This window comes from Passer montanus, unplaced genomic scaffold, assembly GCF_014805655.1.
Source record: "Passer montanus isolate IOZ18808 unplaced genomic scaffold, ASM1480565v1 scaffold14, whole genome shotgun sequence".
Taxonomy (NCBI): domain Eukaryota; kingdom Metazoa; phylum Chordata; class Aves; order Passeriformes; family Passeridae; genus Passer; species Passer montanus.
In genome coordinates this window covers 1,475,638-1,498,482 of record NW_024360941.1, presented here as the reverse complement: position 1 = coordinate 1,498,482, position 22,845 = coordinate 1,475,638, and the positions used below count along the sequence as shown (strand labels likewise).

The 22,845-nt window shown below is 39.3% G+C and overlaps 1 protein-coding gene across 25 annotated transcripts in view; it reads right to left on the bottom strand.

Annotated features, from left to right (window-relative positions):
- The window catches only part of TRIM2 (tripartite motif containing 2), a 111,920-nt gene that overhangs the window by 17,737 nt on the left and 71,338 nt on the right, over positions 1-22,845 (bottom strand). For 11 of the 25 annotated variants that reach the window (XM_039699967.1, XM_039699977.1, XM_039699958.1 and 8 more), the window contains 6 exons: positions 20,658-20,839; positions 18,268-18,505; positions 11,889-12,040; positions 11,027-11,207; positions 7,251-7,974; positions 352-455 (listed from right to left, as the gene is read on the bottom strand). In XM_039699967.1, coding sequence (XP_039555901.1) covers positions 352-455; positions 7,251-7,974; positions 11,027-11,207; positions 11,889-12,040; positions 18,268-18,505; positions 20,658-20,791 — 1,533 coding nt within the window. In that variant the 5' untranslated portion in view covers positions 20,792-20,839. Of the gene's footprint in view, positions 1-351; positions 456-7,250; positions 7,975-11,026; positions 11,208-11,888; positions 12,041-18,267; positions 18,506-20,657; positions 20,840-21,661; positions 21,720-22,845 lie in introns of all 25 variants that reach the window. The other 14 variants (XM_039699980.1, XM_039699979.1, XM_039699976.1 and 11 more) reach the window with 3 other exon arrangements.

Below are 22,845 nucleotides of genomic sequence, written 5' to 3'. Positions count from 1 at the left end.
TACTTCCTAAAAAATTATATTTGTGTCACTGTACTCTAGATTTACATTTGAAAACATGAGAGTGATAAAATTTACAATGTAGAATTATATTTACAGAAGGGCATTTTTCCAGATTATTGTACAACTTGTTTTTTCATTCATTGCCAAACATCATAAGGAAGGGAAATAAACTCTGATATACTGGATGTAGTATAGATGTGAAGAAGATAGGTGCAGGTCAAGAAGATGGAAAATTAATGGATGATAAATTCAACTTCCCTTGTATTTTCTACATGTGTCTTTCTGAAACTACAAAAAAGGGAGAAGTGTGGGGGTAAGGAGAAAAACACTGAAAGTGGCATATTCTCATACCTGCACACACTGGTTGTTACTGTCTGCTATTAATATTTTTCCATTTGTAGATGCAGCTACACCTTGAAGATTTGTAAATTCCCCTTTGTTTCTTCCTTTGGTGCCTAAAATTGAACACAAAGCACATAAGAAATCAGGTTAGACAGGACTAATCAGTTAGGACCCAAATGCCAGCACATGCAATTATTACATTTCTGATCAAAGGATTTCTATTTTGAAGAGTTCTTCTCACTGCTACAACTTCAAAGAACCCTCTCAGTAACAAATATACAATCTTAGTGACAAGACAGGATTGTTTAAGGGATTGTTCTCACTCTTCAGCATGTCACCCAAGCCCCCATCAACATTAATTGCCGGTTCAGCCTTCCTAAATCAGTGCCCACAAATTGCCTCTTGCATGAGGGAAGCAGTAACAGGTTTTTACATAAGCAGTGGACTTTTTTAAACTGCAGATTTTTATTCTACATCAAGGGGGAGTTCATGGGAACATACAGAAAGCGGCTAAGATAAGAACCTGGACAGATGACATGGTTTTAGCTAAGTCTCCTCAGTGAAATCACAAAGATGGGATAGAACATATCATTTTGGATGGAGCCATTTCAAGACAGTGAAGTTTCCTATTTCTTCCTATATGGTTTGCAGTCATAGGCTTCAAAAATTCCCTTAGCAGGAAAATTCAGATGAAGAACTAGCTTTGAACAAATGGGACTTGCGGGCTAATGAAGACCAACACCTGGAGACTGAATGCTTCTGGAGAGACATTGGATTGTTCTAATAAAGCAGTGTCCACACACACACAAGTCTCATTTTAACCCAGGATAAACACACTTGTGAGTTACATAGAACTGTAAGTCCTTTACCCAGTGGTTTAAGGTGATAAGGAGTTGTAAAATGTCAATTTTTCACAAAAGCTCATTAAGTTTAGGTGGCCTATTACTTAGATGTTTGTTCTGAGACATTCTAAAGGGCATCACAGAACAAAATAGTGTCTTTGAAAGATCAACTCCAAAGTGGCTGGTCCAAATTACACCTGGAACACAGGAACAGGATCCAAATTCCTAATTTGTTTGTAAAGGAGGCTCAGTGGTCCTTAGAAAATACCCCAGTTATGGTCTTGGACTCCAAGGTTATTCATAATAAATGAAAGAATCCTGAAACTAAACAGAAAAAAGCCCACCAAACAACCACCAACTCTATAAGCTGTCCCTCCCAAGACATGGATGCAATGCTGGTTTTCCTGTTGAAATATTTTTACAAGCATTCATTGGCTGTGTATGTGGCATTAACTGGTTCCAATATATAGTTTTATCTGAAAAACTTGTATTTCATTTTAGTCAGTCCAAAATATTCTGGAGTTCAGTGATTCAAACTGTTCTGACTGTGATGCCTAATATAAGACATATATATCAGCTCTAATTTGTGTTTAGCTTTCATCAGGGATGTGAATGCTTGTAACAACCCTTTTTTCTGTGGTGATGGCTGTGGGATGCATATTTCCTGTCACTGGCTAACAAGGAACGTTTAATTTCTCTGCACTCAGTGCTGCAGGAATGTCCCTTTGTTTCAAGACTTATTTTCTTCAACTCCATCCACTTCATCCTCTAAACAAGGCAAATGCTTCCCAGTTTTTGTACTATAAGGGAAGAGTACATATTCAGGGAATAGTGAGTTACATACCAATTACATTACCCATACTTGAGCCATTTCTGTTTATTCTTTTAATAAGCAGTGCCTGAGGGATGCATGCAGCAATTTTTTTCCACCATATGCTAATGATAAGTTTCCTTCTTGCTTCTTTGCCAAAGAGAATGGATGAAAAAAGAGTAACATTCCTTTTACTACTGAGAGTAAAGGGAAAACATTTGTTAGAAAAGAGGAGGCATAAGCTAGAGCATCTGGAACTAACTAACACAAACTTTATGGAATGTATGCTCTTTAGCTTTAGAAAAATGTTCTTGAAAGTCAAGGAATTTTGTTTTTAAAGACAAGAGACACCTCCATAAAAAGTTACTCAGAGTGTTCTTCAGTGGAACCTTGTAAACATACATCAAAGGAAAAACGGAAGAAATTACCCAGGAATGTCACAGTCAAGTTCCATAGTAAGTTTAAGAAATAGCAATATATTAGCACAGTGTGTAGATGAAGTTCAGCTCCATGCAATGTCCTTGTAACTAGCACTTTGCAGCTATTATACCTAGGACCTAGCTCCTAATCTGCATACAGGCCCTTAGACAGTCCCCTCTGCAATGGCAGAAATTCCTCTGCAGAAGAACACTTACTTCCTAATGTATGTTCAAGAGGAAATCAGATAACTTTGAACTTTCTGTTTTGAATAATTCACTATGCCAGCAGAGATCTGAAGCCAAGCACAGGCAATTCAGATGATGAGAGGAAAGCCTGTAGGAAAGCACGTCAGCCTCTGGAAAAGCAGGCTTTTGCTACTGACTCTGCAATACCAAAGGATGATAGCTCCCCTCTGTAAGCAGAAATTCCTTCCTTATGAACATACCTGCTTAAGAGAGAGTCTTCAGCAAATCTTTTACAGCAAGATACTACCCCTCTGTATCAAGGCATTTCATGTTTCTCTGCATCATGGGCAGTCACCCATCTCTCCTTAGCCTAGGGAGGCACCAACATTTCAATTGCACAGGGCTGGAACAGTTGGAGCCTCATTCCAGAGTTCCCCAAGCAGCCTGGTTAACAGATCAAAGCCTGCATCTTTTGTGCCCATTGTTGCCCAGCTTTATCTCCCTGCAGTACTGTAGGGCACACAGGAGGAAAAGACAGAGATTTTACTGCAAGCTGCTGGGGACTGGGAGAAAACAGGAAAGATTTCAAAAGGAGAAGACTGAACTGAGTTATTTGCAAGTAGATCTGTGATCTATGGAATATCTCCTTTTATACAATTTTTGTATACAGGTAATGATCAGATTTGTTTTAGGTCTCCCTAATTCCTTTGGGAAAAAACAGGAAGGATTTCAAAAGGAGAAGACTGAACTGAGTAATTTGCAAGTAGATCTGTGATCTCCTTTTATACCATTTTTGTATACAGGTAATGATCAGATTTGTTTTAGGTCTCCCTAATTCCTTTTGGTATTACTGAGCATAGCCTGAACAAACCAATTAATTTAGCTCTCAACAAAGTGTGCATTTTCTGCTCAAGATGATTCTAGCACACATAAAATGCTTCATAATTTCAATCTTTTACTCTTGAGCAACAGATGTTATACTAAGTCTCACCAACTCTAAAGAGTTAGTGAGACTTAGTATAACATCTAAGAAGAAACAAAAAATAATCTAAAAGCCCATTAACAATGACAGATGTTAAAAATAACATCATGCAACTGTAATAAGAATCTGCTCTTTAAGTCCTGGGAATCTGAACAAACTTGTACATTTCTGATGCTCACAGTAGGAGAAGGAGAGTTTTTTGCTTTCCAAGTTTTACTAATGTGAATAATAACCCACCCCCCCCGCTTGCTAACCTAGATTCCTCAGCTTCCTAAAACACAAAGAAAAACATGTCAATGCCTCCAGCAGGAAGGGAATAGATTGAGACTGCAGAAATAGAATCAAACTGCAGAAATATTACAGATTATTGGGAAGACTTAAGAGGTTGTGAGTGGCGATAACCTGTTTTGAAGGTACCATTTCTTTCCTGCCTACAGCACTTCAAATAATTCTTCTTGGACTCTTTCCTATGTGGTGCAGGAAAAAAAAAAAAGAGGTAAAACTAAGCAGCATGGAAAGATCTACATACATACTGCAGACAGGCATCAAGGAGTTTTCTTATTTCCCAGCTTTCTTTCTCTTTTTACTCAGAGTACCGAAATATATTTAGTCAAATGTTACACATTATGAGGCTGTGATGCCCCCTCTCATAACAGATGCAGCTAAAACACAAAAGTCTCTGTAGTAAAACTGCACTGAATTGTTAACCCTATGTGTTCACTGTACAATGAATGTCGGTCTTTCTAATCCAAGTTCCCAAATAACCTTAAGTTCTAAAATCAGTCAGTCTGTTGGTTGAAGGCACACTGTTTGTTACCTTCAAAAAGGAATGAATTCAGTAGGAACTCTGGCAGATATGCCCACACACTGTTGGTAGTGAAGATGGAGTGTTTTGTGTTAATTTGCTTTACACAGCATCTGCCCCTAAAAGCTTGGCCAAGACCACCTCCAAGCCCTGCTCGTGCAGCACAGCCCCTGTCACCACAGATAGGTGTGCACAAACACAAAGGGGTAAGAGCAAATCAGAAGTTCTTTGCTGCCACAGCAGCCAAACCTCAAATAACAAGAGCCAAATCCAGGCCAGGTCTCAGTTGTCAGCACATCAGAACTGGGGGCTTTGCCAGCAATGTGATATCGAGAGTTCTTCCCTCCCTGTCCAATACAGGTATGACAGCAATGCAATGCAGTGCAGGCCTGGCAAAATTCCACACTGACCATCACAACCCCATAGAGCTCACAATGAGCATCAGAGGGATTGGAGCTATTAAATGGGAAAAGGAAAGTCTGTGTTCCCATTACTAGGCATTCCTATTTCTACAGCAGGAAGGCTGGACTAGATGACCCAGTGTGGTCCCTTCCGATCTTATTTTTTGTGATTCTATGAAACACCCGATCAAGAATCCCTTTGCTCCCTATAAGCCTGCTTTTCAAACTGCACTAAAGCTATGATTACAGACCTTGTTTGTGATTTTTTTAAAATGTGGAATAAATTCACAGTAAGGCTTCTATTTGCTTTCAGCATTTATAACAGACCAGAAGATGACATTCACACCTAGTAAGGAGGCTGAGAGAAGTTCTGTTAAAGGCAATTTTTTTACACATTAATGTACAAGCTAAACTTAGATGCTCAGTTACATGACTGAACAGACAACTAAACAGTCTGAGGAAAAGGAAAATTGAACTTTCTGGAGAGGGCCAACTCTCCATCTGGCTGTATCTGATGTCAATTCCAAATATAAATAAATGAAGATAAAAAAGCAGTTAAAATGGGAAATAGCACCACTACTGCTAAATGGTGTCAAAGAACCCAGTCATGAAAAGTGCCAGAAGGGAAAAAATACTAAAGCACACAGCACAACATGGCAGAGCTAGAACACAAGATGGGGTCCTCGACAGAGCAGCTGATGCCAACCATGCCTCTTTACTTCATGGAAGAGACTTACCAGGGAAGGTGGAAGCGGCTGACACTGTGAACACCTCTTACCTCCACTCAGCCTGGGTCTAAGGCACAAAAGCAGGGTAATGAAAGAAAGAAAGACTTCCCTCTCACTTCAGTGCTTCCTACCAGTAGGAAGTAGGGGTAGCAAAACCACTGGGCAACAATTATTTTCTAGATATCATAAGAACATTCTTGTTTGCATTTGTATAGTCTTAAGACATGCTATGCAGATCTGCATGGACACACTCTTAGAGATTACACTTGTTTGAAAAGAATAATTAGTTCAGGATATAAATTATTGAGAGAAAAGGAAGATGCAGAAAATACTCTGCTCTTGTAAATAATGAATTACACGAATGTATGAATATGTAATCAATAATTTGACCTTGGACTGTCTGAAGAGAACCACATGCCATTTTAAAAGCCACAAATAACACAGCATTGGCAGAAGATACAATGCACACGTCCCCATGAACAAAATGCACTAATGTTGTATTAAAGCTATCTCTTGTTAATACGAGCAGGAGAACAATCCCCTGCCAGCAGCTGATCAATTTACTTGTGCATAAAAGCCCATACATCAGCATACATACAACAGCACACTCCACAGACTTGGATGCCCAGAGGAATATTACAGTGTGATTCTCCAACACAGCTGTACAAGCTTTTGGCAGGCCAAATAGAAGATTTATCTTGCCCGGTTTAAAATCCTGAGCCAGATTTGGCCAGAGCCGTTGGAGGAATTCAACAATGGGTTCAAAACAGAGATACAGAGTACTGTAGGAGAACAGTGATAAGCTTTACATTACCTCATCAACAAATGAACCAGACCATAACTTTTTGAAGTGAGATGAAACTGGAAGTAAGTTAACTCCATGAAAGCAATCCTTGTGAAAAGGTCAGAAGTTTAATCTGTCTCAATAATTTTGCAAATTTTGGAAGAGTGTAAAACCCTAGATAGAGCGTTACAGCTGTGACCTTTCAGACAATGCATGCATAAGCCCACAGAAACCCAGAGGAACAGCTCTATGTAGAGTCATTCTGTGAAATGAGTGGCTGAAAACTGAACACAAAATATAACTCTCAGCTGTACTTTTTCTATAAAATAGTGATCCATATGCCCCAAATGTGGATGCTCCAAGAGATTTCATGGAGCAAAAGCTCTAAGACATGCATAGCTCTTGTTCTAATGAAATACATCTTCCTGTTTTGAGTGGTGAAGAAGGGGGGAAGATAGAACTCAAAGCACATGATTGTGGTTGCATCACAACAGAACTAAAAGGCTCTGTACTTCTGGGAAAACATTCAAGATTTCTAGAGTTTAGGGTGTGTTAGAGAAAGTAATTTAAAAAAAAACACCTAACAGCACCACTACCAACAAAACCATACCACTATTTGGTAGTCGAGCCACCAATGCTCACTGGAAGCAAGGGATACAGAAGCTGAAATTACTTTACTCCATACCAAAAGCTTTGTAATATGAATATTAACAATTTTAACACGTCAAATCAAATGCATGCATTTATCAAGTGAAATCCCAATTTAATATTTGCTGCAAACTATTTTTGAAGTGTGTACTTCCAAAATGTACATATAAACAAAAGTCAAGAGGCCTAATAGTACTATCAGGTTGCTCTACTTAGAGCTTTAGCTTTACAATAACTAAACTTTTTCATTCAGTTTCCCTGAACTATTTTTAAGTATATCAACAGGCAGCCAAGTCACCTACCTATTCTGAAGATCAAATCATCTTCAATGGGATTCTCTTTTCTTTTGCCAGTGCTGTACATGCTCGCAGGTCTTTTCACAGCTTTCTGCTTCACATGACCACTGCCTGGAGATTTAACACGTCTCTTAACCCCTTCAGTGGTAGGAGACACATCTGCTGACCTTACCACTTTAAGTTTGAACGGGCTGCCCTTGATATGTTGATCATAAAGTCTCAGTGACAAAGTGAAGTCCCCTTCTTTCTGAACAGTATACAAAAATTCATAAGTGCCGTTTTTGTTGTCAAGTATTTCTCCGTCCGCTACACTCCCATCGGGCGTGCTCAGTTCAGCAGTGAGGTAAGCATTCCCAGATTTACAGAGCTCCCCATCTTTGTCCTTGGTTGTGATGGTAACAGACATGGGCTGTCCGATCACAGTCTGCCTCAGTCCCTCTCCGGTGGCAACTGTTTCAGAGGCAACAGCGTTGGTGGTTAAAATAGTCCCCAGGTTGTGAATGGACTTCTTCAGGCCTTCTGTTTCCACTATAAAATCCAACTGGTCGTTTTCTCGGGGCTGCAGCGGGAAGTCCCTCTCGGCCAGTTCATTCAGCTTGTCACTCATCTGCTTCTTCACCAGCAGCACTTCAGTTTCAGTGCCATGGTTGAGGGCTTGGGCCGTAAAGTTGCTGCAGCTTTTAATGCTTTCCTGTCCTTCTAGTAAGGTATCCAGCTGTGTCTGGAGGACCTGTGTGCATTACAAACACCAGATTAGCATCATGTTACAAGAGCTATTCCAGGAAGGTGTAGCAATCTAAAGGTCTTTGTAGGCACCAAATTTATAATGTCTTATAATAGAGTTTAATTTAAACCTTCATTTTAGAAGAAGTAGTACACTGACTACCAACCTGTATTTGGAATACAATGCTGCAATACAAAAACATACCCTGGTTTTGGGATTCAAGACTTTACAGACCCAATGTCACACTGGATTGAATTATTGCCCTACCTATCTTGTCTTGTTTTGTTTTGGGTTTTTTGGTTTTGTTTTGGTTTTTCTCTGTTTTGTTTTGGGTTTTTGTTGCTGTTGTTCTTCAGTTTTGGTATTTTTTGAGCAAAAACCCGGCAACAAATGTAGAAATTTGAATCCTGCCCCATCTAATTCTCTGCAGTCCCAGTTAACGAGACAGTTACTGGAACTGAGTTATGCTCACAGAATCAGAGGTATTTTGGAGTCATGAAGTCCATTAATATGAGAGGCTGCAAGAAACTTCTTGATAGTGTTTCTTCAGAGCCAAGGGAATATGGGGATTACTGCTCTACGGAGATGGACAGGAAGGCCTCAAGACCTGGATGCACATCCATCCTGAGGAAAAGTGGGATTCCTGAACTAAATACATGAAGAAAGGAATAATCTCCCTAGCAGACAGTAAACTGATTCCTCACTTTCAGCAGGCAGGAAAGCAAAATACACAGAATGGGTTGTGGGTAGTGGAAAGGGTTGGATTGAGTAGTCAGAAATGTTGGTGGGCAGCAAGTAGCCACTCAATATTTAAGACTATGAAAGAGCTTCTATTATAGGGTCAGTTCTGGCCCTCAGTCTAAAATCCTTAAAACAGTATTGACCACAAAATTGCTAGGTGTGGGCTGGGAACAGGGCTTTAAAAAAAAAACAAAAAAAAACCCAGACAATTTTGCAATGAACTGGAAAAAGGATCCCTGAATTATAACAACCTAGGAGAGAAATTCCTGACAGTCAAGAAAACATTGCAGCTGCCCCCACAATTTCCACTGATAAAATTCCCAAACAAAGCTACCCACTCATACAGTTGGTATGTTTTTCCTACATAGAAAATCTATGGCCCAGACATGACTGTGGATTAGAGAAGTTATTTTGTTGACCATCACAGGTAAAGTAAATATTTTTGAAACATTTCAACTGATGCAAAGTAAACTTAAAGACTGGATGTATTTATTGCTATAAAATACTCTTCCCTTGATGAGACATACTATTAATGACACTGAATTCTCATAAAGGCGTTTTTTTCTGAATTTCCCAAAGCTTTAAGCTTTTCATCCACTGGACAAAATCCAGGTTCTTGTGTTACTGATATGGGAAAGTGATAACAACACAAAATCTTTTGCAATTAAAACAGAATGAAGAAATTTCAAGACTACACTGAAATTTCAAGTCATCTGCATCTAGGCACATAGAAATATCTCAGAATGCAATACAAGGCATTTCTAATCTGTTTGGTCTTTATTCAAAGTAGTTAAAGAAAGAGCATATCCAATAAGGTCCCAGGATGACAAAACCCCATATGCTTCAGCTAACAGGTCACAAACTAAAATAAAGACAATTTGCAGCTATGTTTTAAAATAAATATTTTCTTAAGGCAGTTTTCTTTCATTACAAAAATCAAAAATATTAAATCCTAACATAAATAATATTTAAAATGTACATCGAGTATTTTACATCTTACACTCAGTCCACTGGACAACAAACTGCCAACTTTTTCTTTGTAAAGTGTAGCCGTTTCATTTTTTCATTTTTTAAAAATATATGATCAGAATGATTGTATTTTGCATGACTACTAGGCATTCATAAGTAAAATACAATTTCAGTTGGGGTTTTTTTATACAATGCAGAGGGTAGATGCCTCTTTTACTGCTTATGTATGACTTCATAAAAATTTGATTCTCTAATGCTGACAGTTAATAAATTATTTTAAATCTCTTTGAACAACAATAAGATAATTTAGCAAAATATTCTATTTTGTGTAGATTTTGAACACATACAGAATATATTTGCTTGCTATGGAAGTAAATGTGACATCTTGAATACATTGTGACATCATGAATACATTTAGATGAACCTGGGATCTAAGTCAACATTATTGATGCTCAAACTTCTGTAAGCTGCTGCTTAGCTCTGGAGATGACTAAATTCTGTGCCCCAATGGTTTTGGGCTCCCTATGTTCCTACAAGTATGCATCTTGTGCATATGTTAGAATTCCTCCATTTCCACCGGCTCAGCAGTTCAGCACCTTTCTAATGATATTTTCAAGCCTCTTCTACATCCAGGAATGCAGCCTTCCTCCATTTCAGACATCTGGAGATGCTGGAGATGCTCAAGCTGCTCAGTAATGGCACTCTCAAAACTCCAGTTATTGATGGTATTTTCTTTTAAAGGCAACTTTCATGGAGAAATCTTTCTTTATAAAGCAGAGAACTGATGCGCAGGAAAATAAGGACTAAATTCTTTAATTATCCTGATTCAGACATAATAATCCTCAACAAAATCTCTACCCACCAGGCTACAGGCTTTGCTTTGTAAAAATAAAGGTTTCTGTTTTCTTCCTCTGAAGTTTGGTCTACAGTATAGGGGGAAAACCCCTAGAATCAATCATCCAGATAGGAAGTAAAAGAATGAATACAGCTCTACAATCTGTTACTCTCCTCGTTCCCCTAAGAAAGTGAGATGTCCCTCCAATCTTCTTGTATTCCAACAGGTGACATCCAACATGAAATAGGTTACCAAGCACTGGAAAGGAAAACACTTCTTTAAAGCAAATCAGGCAGCCTCTCTCAGTTCTTCAGGATAAATTGTTTGGCCTGTATCTTCCTGCTTATCTTATGAGGCTGGTCACCCACAAGCGAGGCTCTGCAGCACCTGAGTTCAGGAAAACAAAGTTCTCTGCATCTCAGACATGATTTGTCAAACTGGGACCCTGCATAATTTGTCAAATCTCGCTGATTAAATTAACAGATTTTCATTGAAACAAAACGTGCATCTTACTTTGTGTTTAAGGCCATAATTCACTTCCAGCTCCATGAGCAGCACGCTCTTTCGCACATTTAAAGTCTTCTGGAGTTCATCAAAAGTGGAATGAATGTCATCTACGATGCTAGCCTTTTGGTTGGTTAACTGGTGTATGATTTCAGATATAAAATGAAGTGCTGAGTCAATCTCTGGAAGCCTGAGGGAGGAATTAAATTACAAAGATTGCTGTTTCAAGTTGTTAAACATTGGCCCTTGCCCTGGTATCTTTTGATTAAACCCTCTCATCAGCAGGCTGTCTTTAAATTTGGTCATTTCCCAGAAGTAAGTTCATTCCTTTTATAACCACACAGTGGGTCTGGTCTGATAAAATAAGGCTAAGCCACAGTCCTCCCCTGTGCAAATCCATTAGACTTTAAGCGTTGCCAACAATGAGGCCTTGGATCCTCTGTCCTTTATGCTGTATATCTACTTGAGAAGATATAACTAGATTTTTCCAACTTTTTCTCCTTTTTTTAAGCCATTTTGCCACTGTTGTGTTTGTACCAGTCTTTTAAACAACCAGCATTATTTATTTAGCTGTCATTAAATTCATGACTGGACAGTAGTTTTCTCCTTAGCATTTTATGCCCCTTCTTTGTATGACACCTGCATTTCTAATGACCTCTGTTTTGTGAAAGACGGATAGGAATCTCCTGCTCTTTTTGCTAACCCCTCAGTTCACCCCAGTCAATGGATTTTTTGTTCTTATGCTAGCCTCACTATCCCTGTTTCCTAGGTAAATACCCATGGAACCAGCACATTAAAACATCTACCCTGCTCAGCACAGGAAGCCAGTGATAAAACTGAACATGGAAAACAGTCAGTGGAGTCTCCATACCTTTTGTTGACAGCATCCAATTGGACTTGGAGGGAAGCCTTGTGTTGCTCCACCACATCCTTGAGTGGTACCGTGGGATGCTCTGCGTGCTCTCCCTCGGTGCACTCCCGGCACATGGCTGTCTCACAGGACTGGCAGTAAAACTCCATCACCTGGAAAAGTGCACAACTCTGCACTCAAACGTGGCAGCAGTAGCATAACTCAAAGCACATCTTACTGAGTCTTGAACTCTTTTATTAGTCAAGCTCTGAGACAAAGCTTCTGTTTTCTTATGCACCAATAATTTACTGCCTAAAAGACAGTTGTTATTCTTACATATTTTATATCAAGATGCTAATTTAAAAGCATTTTATTCTATCATAAAGTGTCAGAACAGCAGCCTGTGAACACCACTGGGCATCATTGCTGGTCCTAACGTCATCTTTATATTGTGTAATAGTAAGTTTTGGTGTTTCTCTTATGTACTCCACAAAACAACTCAAAAAACCAGGCATTCAACTCCCCTCAATAACCCAATCTAACTAACCTAAACCCTGCTAAGGAAAGTGTAAACTTGGGCTGTTTTCCGTAACAGGGCCACCCTTGAAACACAAACTCAATGGGAATCACCAAACAGCAAATTTATTTGCTAGAGGAAATCACCCTAAATGAATCAACATGCTGCAGAGAAAAGTCTCCATGTCCCATTACTAATCGCTTGAAACCATCAAAACCTCATATCTGAGATTGTAATTGGAGTGCTGATCTACACTTGAAAGAGGAGGAGATTGTTTCCACCTGTTAAGTACCCAGCAAGATGCTCTTTAGAGATAAAAATAGATCTTTACATGTAATAGATAACTCAAATTCTGAATATATTCATAAAGGGAAAGAAACAGAGAAGTCCTGTGCCCAAAATCACATGTTGGTCAAAATAATGCATCTATATGCAAATTCAGCATGAGACTTTCTTTTACAGCTAGTGAGTCCTTGGGCACAAAGTGTTTTAGGCTTATTAAAAAGGATGTAAGGAAGTTTGTAGTATATGCTTCAAAGCAAGACATTGGCAGCTCTTTTGCATTCAGAGCATAGCATCAGAGTCTTGAATAATTCAGCTGATGCTTCTGGCACTCAGACATCTTGCACAAAGATGGTTGTGCTGGAGCTGTTGGTTGATGAGACGGTTGTGTAGAACCAGCTGTTTTCAGGTGAGCAGAGGGATTTGTAACAGCACCGTGCAAAACAGCTGGCTTCTCCAAGGCATCTTGAGAATTAAGGAGGGGGAAGCAATGATCATGATTTGCACATGGCCATTAGCATTAACAGCGATTTTCCTCTGATAAGCTTCTTTCCATCTTATTCCTATTCTTCCCGCTTATCTCAATTCACAAGATATGGGATTCACATATCTTGTGAGGGTTTAGTAATTTGTCAGCCACTCACGTAAGCTGAGAAAATTTAAAAGTCGATCCAAATAACTTGTGTAACATCAAATACATCAGCAACAGGAAAAAAAAAGTGGACTTTCAAAACAATGTCAACCCCTACAAACACTACTCCAGTCACTGTGAATTCAGCAGTCTCATTGTAGTAGATCCTCCCAGGCCTGACAGTTACTTTGGTAGGCACTGTGATGTGATGCATTCTTACAGTGCATAGAGGAAATCAGTTAAAAAGAGTTTAGGATTTAAGTCCTTTTCAAAGGCTTCAAAAGTCTGCAATCAGAAGCAATCAAAAGGAAGAATATTTTAATAGGAAACTCTGAAATATTCTTATATGGCCAAATAAATTAATTAATTTCTTTTGCATGAGTGTCCAAAATTCCTCTTTCTGCCTCTTAATAATTTAATGCTTAGGTTCAAGATATTTCAACAAGCCCTTTATTTATTTGGTATTTAAATCTTTGGATGCAGTGATTAGAATAATTTAGTATTTCTGTTTTCTACTGAACACCCCATAATAAACATCATTATATTTGCAGCCACATATATAAGAAAGGAAGCATCTCATTGGCATAAAGGTTGTTCAGCCTAAACAACTTTCTTCCTCTTAATTCAAGCATCAGGGAAACACAGAAGCTCGAATGATAATAGCAAACACATCACAAAGACCTAATGTGTATCTCTATATAGAAATAGTTGTCTTTGATTCAAATTCAAAATGTTTTGAGAGAAGCAGCTTTAATTTCCCACTATAATTTTTGTATTGCACGCAGATGAAGGAGAAGGAAAACCTAATAATACAATTCAGGCTTTAACTGTCTAGATATGCTGATTTCCTAAGATTTTTTTTCTAGCATCTCTTAATCAGGCAAGACTGATTTCTAACTACAGACAGACAAGTATTAATGGCTTTTCATCTCTCCCTTCCATACGCAATATGGGCATCACATTTTGTGACACTCACAGAAAACTTTTCATTGTGACAGGTTTGCCTTACAAAACATCTCAGAAAATTACATTTGCCTCTACTTTCCAAATAGAAGAGAGTTATTGGGCAGGACATACTGTAGCACCCAGGACATACTGTAGCACCAGCACCCAGCACTGGCTTCAGCTGTATTTCCACCAAATTCAACAAGAACCTTCCCATCAGCTGTAATGAAATGTGAATTAATACCCATTGGTTCTGAAATAAAGTAATTCCCACCTTAAACCAGACCAGCATATTTCAGCACAGTGATGTAACTAGAGATCTGTGTGCATCTTCACTATTGTAATTCAACTACATTTAAAGAAACTTTTAAAACTGGATAATCAAGGATGCAAGTACTTTTGAATTAGATTTCACAAGGCCAAGACACACTAATTCAAGCCCTTCAAAGTTCAGGTCTTGAGTAAAAAGCTCTCACCAATCACAAGCCCTTCTTCTCGAAAATCAAATTTGAAAAATCATATTGTTCAAAAATCCTCTGCTTTCTATTTGTTTGAATTAAAAGAGCAGTCTGTAGAAAAAGGATGAGTCAGCTGTCTGCCACCCGCCTTCCTCATATCACACACACGTACTTAATTCCTCTGTCCCAGGGCTACAGTGCACCTTAGCTTTGTATGCTTTGGCTTTCTGAAGAATGCAAGCTTGAATTACCTGAGGCCAACTCTGAGCTACCTGATAAAAATTTAGAATGTGGGTTTTTCTCCCTCCCTAGTCACAGCTTTTGCCTTACTCACAAATTATACTTTAATGGGATACATGAGTAAGTGACATAATGGGAAGTACAGAGGTGAGGGGAAAAAACAAAGGTTTAAAAGGTAAGATATGAAGAAAGTCAATCAGATTATCAAGGACAGGTGATTTTTTTTATTTTTCTAAGAGAAGCATACAGGCAGTAAGCAACAGCTCCACAGTTCAGGATGTGTTTTTGTAAGCAAGATCTTATGCCTGCCAAGTTGCCAAGCTATGCTATATCTTTTGAGAAAAAGTTTGTCAGAAATAAGGCATTCTCTCTTGCTGTAAGTGTTTAATATTGTGTATCCTCTCATTACACTCTAGAGGCAGAAAGTACATTGTCCCACCTTCTACCTCCACTCTGAGCTGGTTTTCAGTTTAAATTCAAACAAAACTCAAATATAGACACTTCAGAGGCTACACCACTCATTACACACATAGAGTTAGAATTTCATAGCCTTCCCTGCCCTGGCTTTTGTACCTGCCCCTAAATGATTGTAGATCAATGTTTCAAATCCAGAATGCTTTTATACACAAGAGCTGCAGGTGTTTCACAGCTGAGAATAAAACCAATCTTATTTTAATGTGTAGGTAGAAGATAAGAATTTTCTAGTAAGTTCAAAAGTTCCGTATGTGCCCTATTACCCTGATTTAACAAGAACACACACTTGTGCTCCACACTGGGTCAAAATGAGAAAGCATTTTTTTGTAGCTCAGGCACAGGTATCTTCTGTATAAAGATACTACAAGCTAAGTTTCATTTTTCATAAGGACACACAAAACAAAGATGCCGCAACAGAGGATGGGAGGATGTGCACAGAAGGAATAAAGTAAACATTCACACATATGGAAAATATGAGTGATGGGAATAGGGGACCAGCTGGGAAGGGAAAGTATCTAATCTACATGGCCTGAGGAAGGCTAACATACAAGCAGACAGACAAGCAAATGAGAAAGTATTTCTTCATCAGTTTCCATCTCATTTTAGTCAGAGCGGTTTAAGTCCAGGATGGCTGAAATGATCGAAAAAACTTGTTTAATCAGAAACTTATTTCCAAGCTAATATGAAATAAACCCTGGTAATATTTAAAATAAATATATTTGATGCAAATAGTAAAAATACAATGCGTCTGACCCTACCTGAAGCAACATGTAAAAATTAACGGAGGGTGGATTTAGTGCAGAATGACTGCTGGTTCTGTAAAGGCATTCTCCCCCAGCTGCCAGCTCAATCCTTTATCACTTCCTGAAGCTCCCAGTAAAGTTACTAGTAGCCAGGCACATAGAATCACAGAATACCCTGAGCTGGAAGGGACCTACAAGGATCAGTGAAGTCCACCCATTGGCCCTGCCAATGACCACCCCAAGAGTCACACCGTATATCGAAAAGCATTGTCCAAATGCTTCTTGAACTCTGGCAGGCTTGGTGCTGTGACCACTGCCCTGGGAATCACATTTCAGGGAAGACATTCTGGATGAAGATGTTTTACATATTTCCTAATATCTAACCTACTTGCCACACAGTGCTCTTGTGTCCTGAACCTATGAAGCCAGCATAATCCCATCTCCTCAGCGAGGCCTAAGGTGCCCAGCCCCTTGCCCTGTGCACCCTTGCAGCCAGACCCACCAGGACAGCATCAAGCAGCTCTCCCCGAATCTTACCTCAGCTCCTCCCATCACAAGGACTACTGTGTGCACTTAGCTTTTAATTTCTTAGCTTCACAAAGCTTTAAATTGGAGTCACCCTCAGGCTATCCCCAGTCCTCCCAGATACTTACTGAAGTGAGAGGATGTTCCCATCACACACAGCTCGATCTCCTAAATGGCATGCTATGTTTCTAGGCAAGCCAAGTTGGTTTAGAGGACTTACAAATGCACCTTTCCCTATAAAGGAGTTCTCAAAGAGGTATGTTTTTGATTGTAGACAAGACGGGTTTTTTAAAACACACACAAAGAATAATCAGTTGATGATTTAAAATACAAAACAAATAACACCTTAATTCTGACCTTCTTCTGCATTTCTCAATCAAATGGCTTTATCAGAACGGCTATGTCAGAAAACAACTATGATTCATTTTAAAGAGAGAAAATAAAATGCAAACAAAAACTAGGAATGCATTAATCAGTAACCACTACACACACATAAGTATAGTACACATTAAGAAAAGTTACAGTTATTCATTAATCAGAGAGTCCAACATCAGTTCTACAAGTCCACCTAATTCCAAGAGAGAAGGAACTGAGCTATTCCTCTATTACAGTAATCAATACCTATCAGCTGAGTTACTCCTACACAACCAATGTGTCTACACTGAGTATCAAATAAAACAGTCTCCAGAAAGTTGTCTTAAACTACTGACATGTGTTTCTTGACTTGCATGGAAGCACAACATTCAGTTTACAATACAGCATTGCTGAGTTTTGCAGTCTCTACTTATATGTTTGCATAAGCTTAGCTGTGAGTCAGGAGCTCATATGCCTATCATGAAGTTACACAGGTTAACACTGAAAATTGTGAAGTAAGCAGAGTTAGAGCTGTTCTTGCAGTAATCTGTGATTATTAACTCAATTGGGGTACTTGCCAATGAATATACTGATATGATTTGAGGATGTGTGTGAGGACATGCTAGGTAAAAAGAGTAGGTGCACAGAAAAACCAAAGCAGCCTCCAAGAACTGATATGAGAGATCCACAAAACACTGCAGATAAACAGAAGCTCTCTGTTTCTAGCCCATACTGATTCAAAGCACCCCAAGCTAGGACTCACCTTTATTTGGCTCTATGTCAATATGTTCATATACCTTTTAGTACTGCCCCAGTGTGCAGGTCAGTAAAACTCATAAGGTCCCTTGTCACATATTGCCAGCAAACACACAGGTACCCACAGCAACAGTTGATGCTACAAGTACAAGGGTTAAGGAAGCCTAACCCAAAGAAGTAAAGGCACAAGGATTCAGTACTTGCAGGACAATAATTCTGACCAAATGTGCCAAAAGACGTCATCATCTCAGATGACTGGTAAGATAAAATAACATCCTGACTACTTCAAGATGCTCCACTAAAAGCATTTGAGTTAATTTGAAGAATCACTTGTCTTTTGTTGATATATTATAAAATCAAAGAAATAGTGTGATTCCACTTCCCCTGCTTTCTCTTTCGAAAAGACATCCATGAAACCCAGACAAGTCAGCACATATCAATCCCTGCACATAGCACAGGAGGCCGTCTCACTCACATTTCCATCGTGATTGGGGCAGGAGAGTGGTTTGCCTGCAGCAACAGCAGTGACAGTCTCCAAGATGGAAGACTCCTCAATGCTGTTGTCTGGCGTTCGCTGCAGGACATCCATCAGGTTGGTGATGAAGAAGTTGTTCTGGAGTGCAGAAACCCCTTTCTCTGGCAGAATGGAGGTCTGGCGGCACACGGGGCAAGAAAGGGTTAAGCTATGGGCTGGAATGTAATTCTGTAAACACCTATGGGGAAGGAAGGTGGAAGGAGAAAGAAAGGAAAAGTATCATCAAAGAGAGGAAAAAACGCCTTTCATCAGTTAAAGAGCTAGTTTGAAATAGTACTACCTCTACTTATAAAAGTACATCAAACAGGCTTCTGAAGCAAAAGTGGTTATGAGGAATATTTTTTCTTTTAAACCTTTTTTTACTCTGCCACATGAAAAAAATAAGGCTCAATAAGCAGACATCATTAAAAGAATTACATGCCTTTTCTTGGGATCATGCTTTCAGACACCTACTGCATCCTGTTCACAGGATATTTTATGCAGTAAAAATTTTGAATTTATCTGATAAAGTCTGACAGACATGAAGTTGCATCAAGTATTTGAGCCTGTGCCTTTAATTGACTAACTGGTGCTGACCCTTGTCTTTCCAACAGAATCTCCTTTAATACCTTGTATTTGTGGGTTTAATGTTTCAGAGGTAAAACATGGTCCAAATAAAACCAAGGGAATTTTTTTCATCTATTTCAATTTGGAAAGTTATTTGGCAGCTACCCAAAAGCAACAGAGCTTTCTTTACATCATGGAGAACTACCTGCTAGGTTATCACAGTTAGGGGGAGTGTTAAGGGGAGTTTTGGAGGAAATTTTTGTTTGTGTTTGATTGGGAGGGTGGTGTTGGTGTTTTCCAGAAACAATAAATTTCACAGAGTATAAACCTGACACAAAAGTTCAGCAATCAACAATATGCACAATATGAGGCAGGCTGGCCTAGGTGAGACTAGGCCACTTCTGGCCTTGGAAATGAAGTTCACACCTGGCTGGGCATGCAACATACTGTTGCATGGAATATCCTATATTCAGTATGGTCCTGTAAGCAGAAGAAACTTTGCAGAAAGCAGTTTTTAAGGGGAGCAGTGCTACACCATATTCCTCATGGGATGCCAGTTGAGAAAGTGTGACCTCACACAGCTCCACACCTTTTCACAAGGGTTTTGGTTGCAGCACTTTTCATCTTCCCCTGGCAGTCCTCCTCCTTGACCCCCCAGTAAGGCTCCATGAAAGGAGAGCTTAGGCTTTGCACATCAACACTTCACTGGAAGAGTTCTTCCAGCTTCTCTCCATAACCAGATCCATAACCAGGCTAAGAGGATTCAAATGAAAACCGGAAGCTAACCTTAAGTTTTACACATGAACAGAAGTCAGGAAACTTAACACAGGATAGTGAAAATCTTGTCTCACTGACTTCAGTAAGAGTTTCAGCTCTGCCTTTTTTAATGCTGGGATTTTCTACTGTTCTACAAAAGACCAGTTCATCTGACACACGCAGAGATCCACAATTTTTCTTTCACCCTGTGCAAAATTAGAGATTCACACCACAATTCTTGCTAAGAGGTGGAAATCTCCTAAATTAAATAATTAATAATTCTTCACACCACATACCATTTATAAATATCTATTGCCATTCAATATACAATCCAGAGTTGCATCTCATCATCAGATTAAGAACTCTAACCATGAATTCTTCAGCTGACTTTTCTGCAGGTGCTGTATTTTCTCCACAATTTAACAGATAATGCAACATTAAAGTATCATTATGCATATTCAGTTCATTCCGCCAAATACAGTAAAAGGCAGGTTGGTTTATCACATCTTTTCCAGAGAGTTTTCCCGCTTCAGTCAACCAAATGGCAGAATAATTAAGACATTTAATCTCAGGTCATTAATAATGTATATATCATGTGTAACTCTTGGACATTAAAAGGATGGTATAATTACTTATTAGGTTAGTAAATCAACAAAGATTTTTTTGTTGTTGTTTCTAATTACATGATAATCAGAATAAATTTGAGACCATTAACTTGAGGTCCAAATTCTGGCTATCATCACCTTTCACACTGTAGTAACCATATTCATTAGTTTAATTGGATTTACTTTTTGTTTACTCTTGCATAAAGGGAATGTATTCCAAATATGCTGTCTCTTCTTCCTGCCTGCCACGAATGTATTTTTCTACATCCCTGCCTCTCCAGCCTTCCCAGACTTTATCATGCCCTAACATTTACAAGTAAATTTACAAGTAAAGGGAAAAGTCCAGTTCCACTAAAGGATGCCTTGTCCTGTGCTTGCAGCACAACACACATCCTGAGTTATGAGCATGGGGAAAGGACTTACCTCTCACAGAAAGTGTGCAGGCAGGGAAGTACTTTGGGGTTCTTGTAACGGTCCAGGCATATGCTGCAAATCAGAAACTGCTTGTCAATCTGACGGACCACAGGACTTGGGATGTTGGAGCCTTCACTGGCCATCCTAGACCACTGACATATGGGTCCTGTTCCCTTCTACCCTGCACACTGCTGGAGCAGGGTGGGGAAAAGAAGAAAAGAAGAAAAACAGCTTATAAACTTCATGAAATAACAAAATCATTGACTAATCCACTCATGTTTTATCCTTATGCAGGAATTCATACTTCCATATAAAACCAAAACAAGAAAGAATTAAACTTCTAAAATGGTTTATCACTGATGACAGCCAGGGAAACAGTCAGCAACATCTACAACACCTCTGCCTGAGCATTCTGGAAAGGCATGCTGCCTCTGGACTGGAAGAGTTTCGGGACTGTCTGGCTTTAAAGAAAACCCATGATAAAAACATTCTTGCGCCAATAGATTCAGCCAGTGCTAACAAACATCGGATTTCTTACATCTACAGTACCGCTGGCAAAGTGCTCAAACTGGAACTGCACCAGCCAGTCAAATGGCTGCATCACAGACAGAGTTTGAAAATGGTTCACCTAACAAGTTTTTTTCCCTTGTTGGTGCTGGTATTGCCAAAAATATCATAGATTTTGACTTCAGGAAGCCCCCAAGAAGGAAGCTCTAGAACCAGCCAGCCCCTAGGAAGAGAATGCTCAAATTCTGCATCACCAGTAGGGATGAGGTAGGCACAATGAAAATCCTCATGATAAAAGAAACAGAGCAAAGAAGAGGCAACTGATAGACACAGAGAATCAGCAACAGCAGGGTGAAGGATACATGAAGCACATCCAAATAATAAACGCAATAAAAATGTCATTCTAGGCAAAACTAGTAGTAAGAATCATGTTTCTAGGACTGAGGATTCTTCATAATCTGGCATACAAAGCATGAAATAAAAGGCTAAGAAAAAAGTCTACTAACTGTTAGAATTAAAATCGCAGGTTAAAGGGATGGCAGCAGGCTTGGAAGGCCTCCTGTCCTGGAACAAGGCATAGGGAGAGAAAAATGTAGGTTCTTTTCAGCTGGAGATACAGATTATAGCCAATAATAGAATAAAATGTGAAAAGAGAAGACAGGAGGAAAAGGATGGAAGCAACTATAGGAAAAAGTAAACTGTCTGCTAAAATAGTTTAGGAAAACCTGGCAAGCAGAGTCCCTGGCAGGGTGGCCCAGCAGGAACTCCTGTCCATCAGCATTTCTAGCAGGCTGAAGTGCCAGCAGGCGCAGGCGCGACTGTCGCAGCACTGAGTTCTGCCAGACCTCCCACACCCACAGAGGAACTGGGCTCCTCTTCTCTCTCAGCAGCAAGCCCAGCTGGGCTTCTGCTCTGCAGGTACACTCCTGAGGGGTCTAACTTCTTCCTAAACATTTTCTACCCCTTTTTACTCACCCATTTCAGACAATTTGAGATCTAGCTTGAGGGCAGTTCAGGCTTTCCAAGACAGAAACAACAAGCCCTCTGCTGATCATGCTCAAAGGTCATGCAATTCCAGAATGCTTTGCATGACCTGTGTAGCATTTTATTGTTAGTGTTATACGAGGTCTTCCTGTGCTTGAATGAACGGCACGCTAGTCTGTCAGAGATGAACCCATGCTGCTCTTCCTGAGCTGGGTACTTAGCCAGCCCGGTATGTTTTACTTACTGCAGTGAGCAAGGAGCTATTTCTAGGATAATGACAGTGATTATGGATCATAAGTCAGCTGTGCTGGCTTCCCTGATAACAAGTTCCTGGGGCATCGCCTCGGTGTCAGCAAATACAGCAGCATAAAGTTATTCACACTTCAAATACCCAACAGCAGTAACTGACATTCAATTCAATGGAAAACACTTATGGCAGGCTCTTTTGCTTTCTTTTTTTCCAAGGAAGGGGAAACTGCAATTATAAAAATTGCTCTAATATTCATAAAATACCCTGTTTGTTCATGACCCAAAAATGCTTGATTTCAGGATTGATAATATTTGCATGTCTTTTTCATCTTTTTGAATATTTATAAAAATTTCTTTCCTCATAGTAAGATAAAATGTATTACGTAAACACAAATTATTTTTTCCTATTTAAATGCCAAAATCACACCGAATTAACCTTAGGAGATCAATTAGCAAA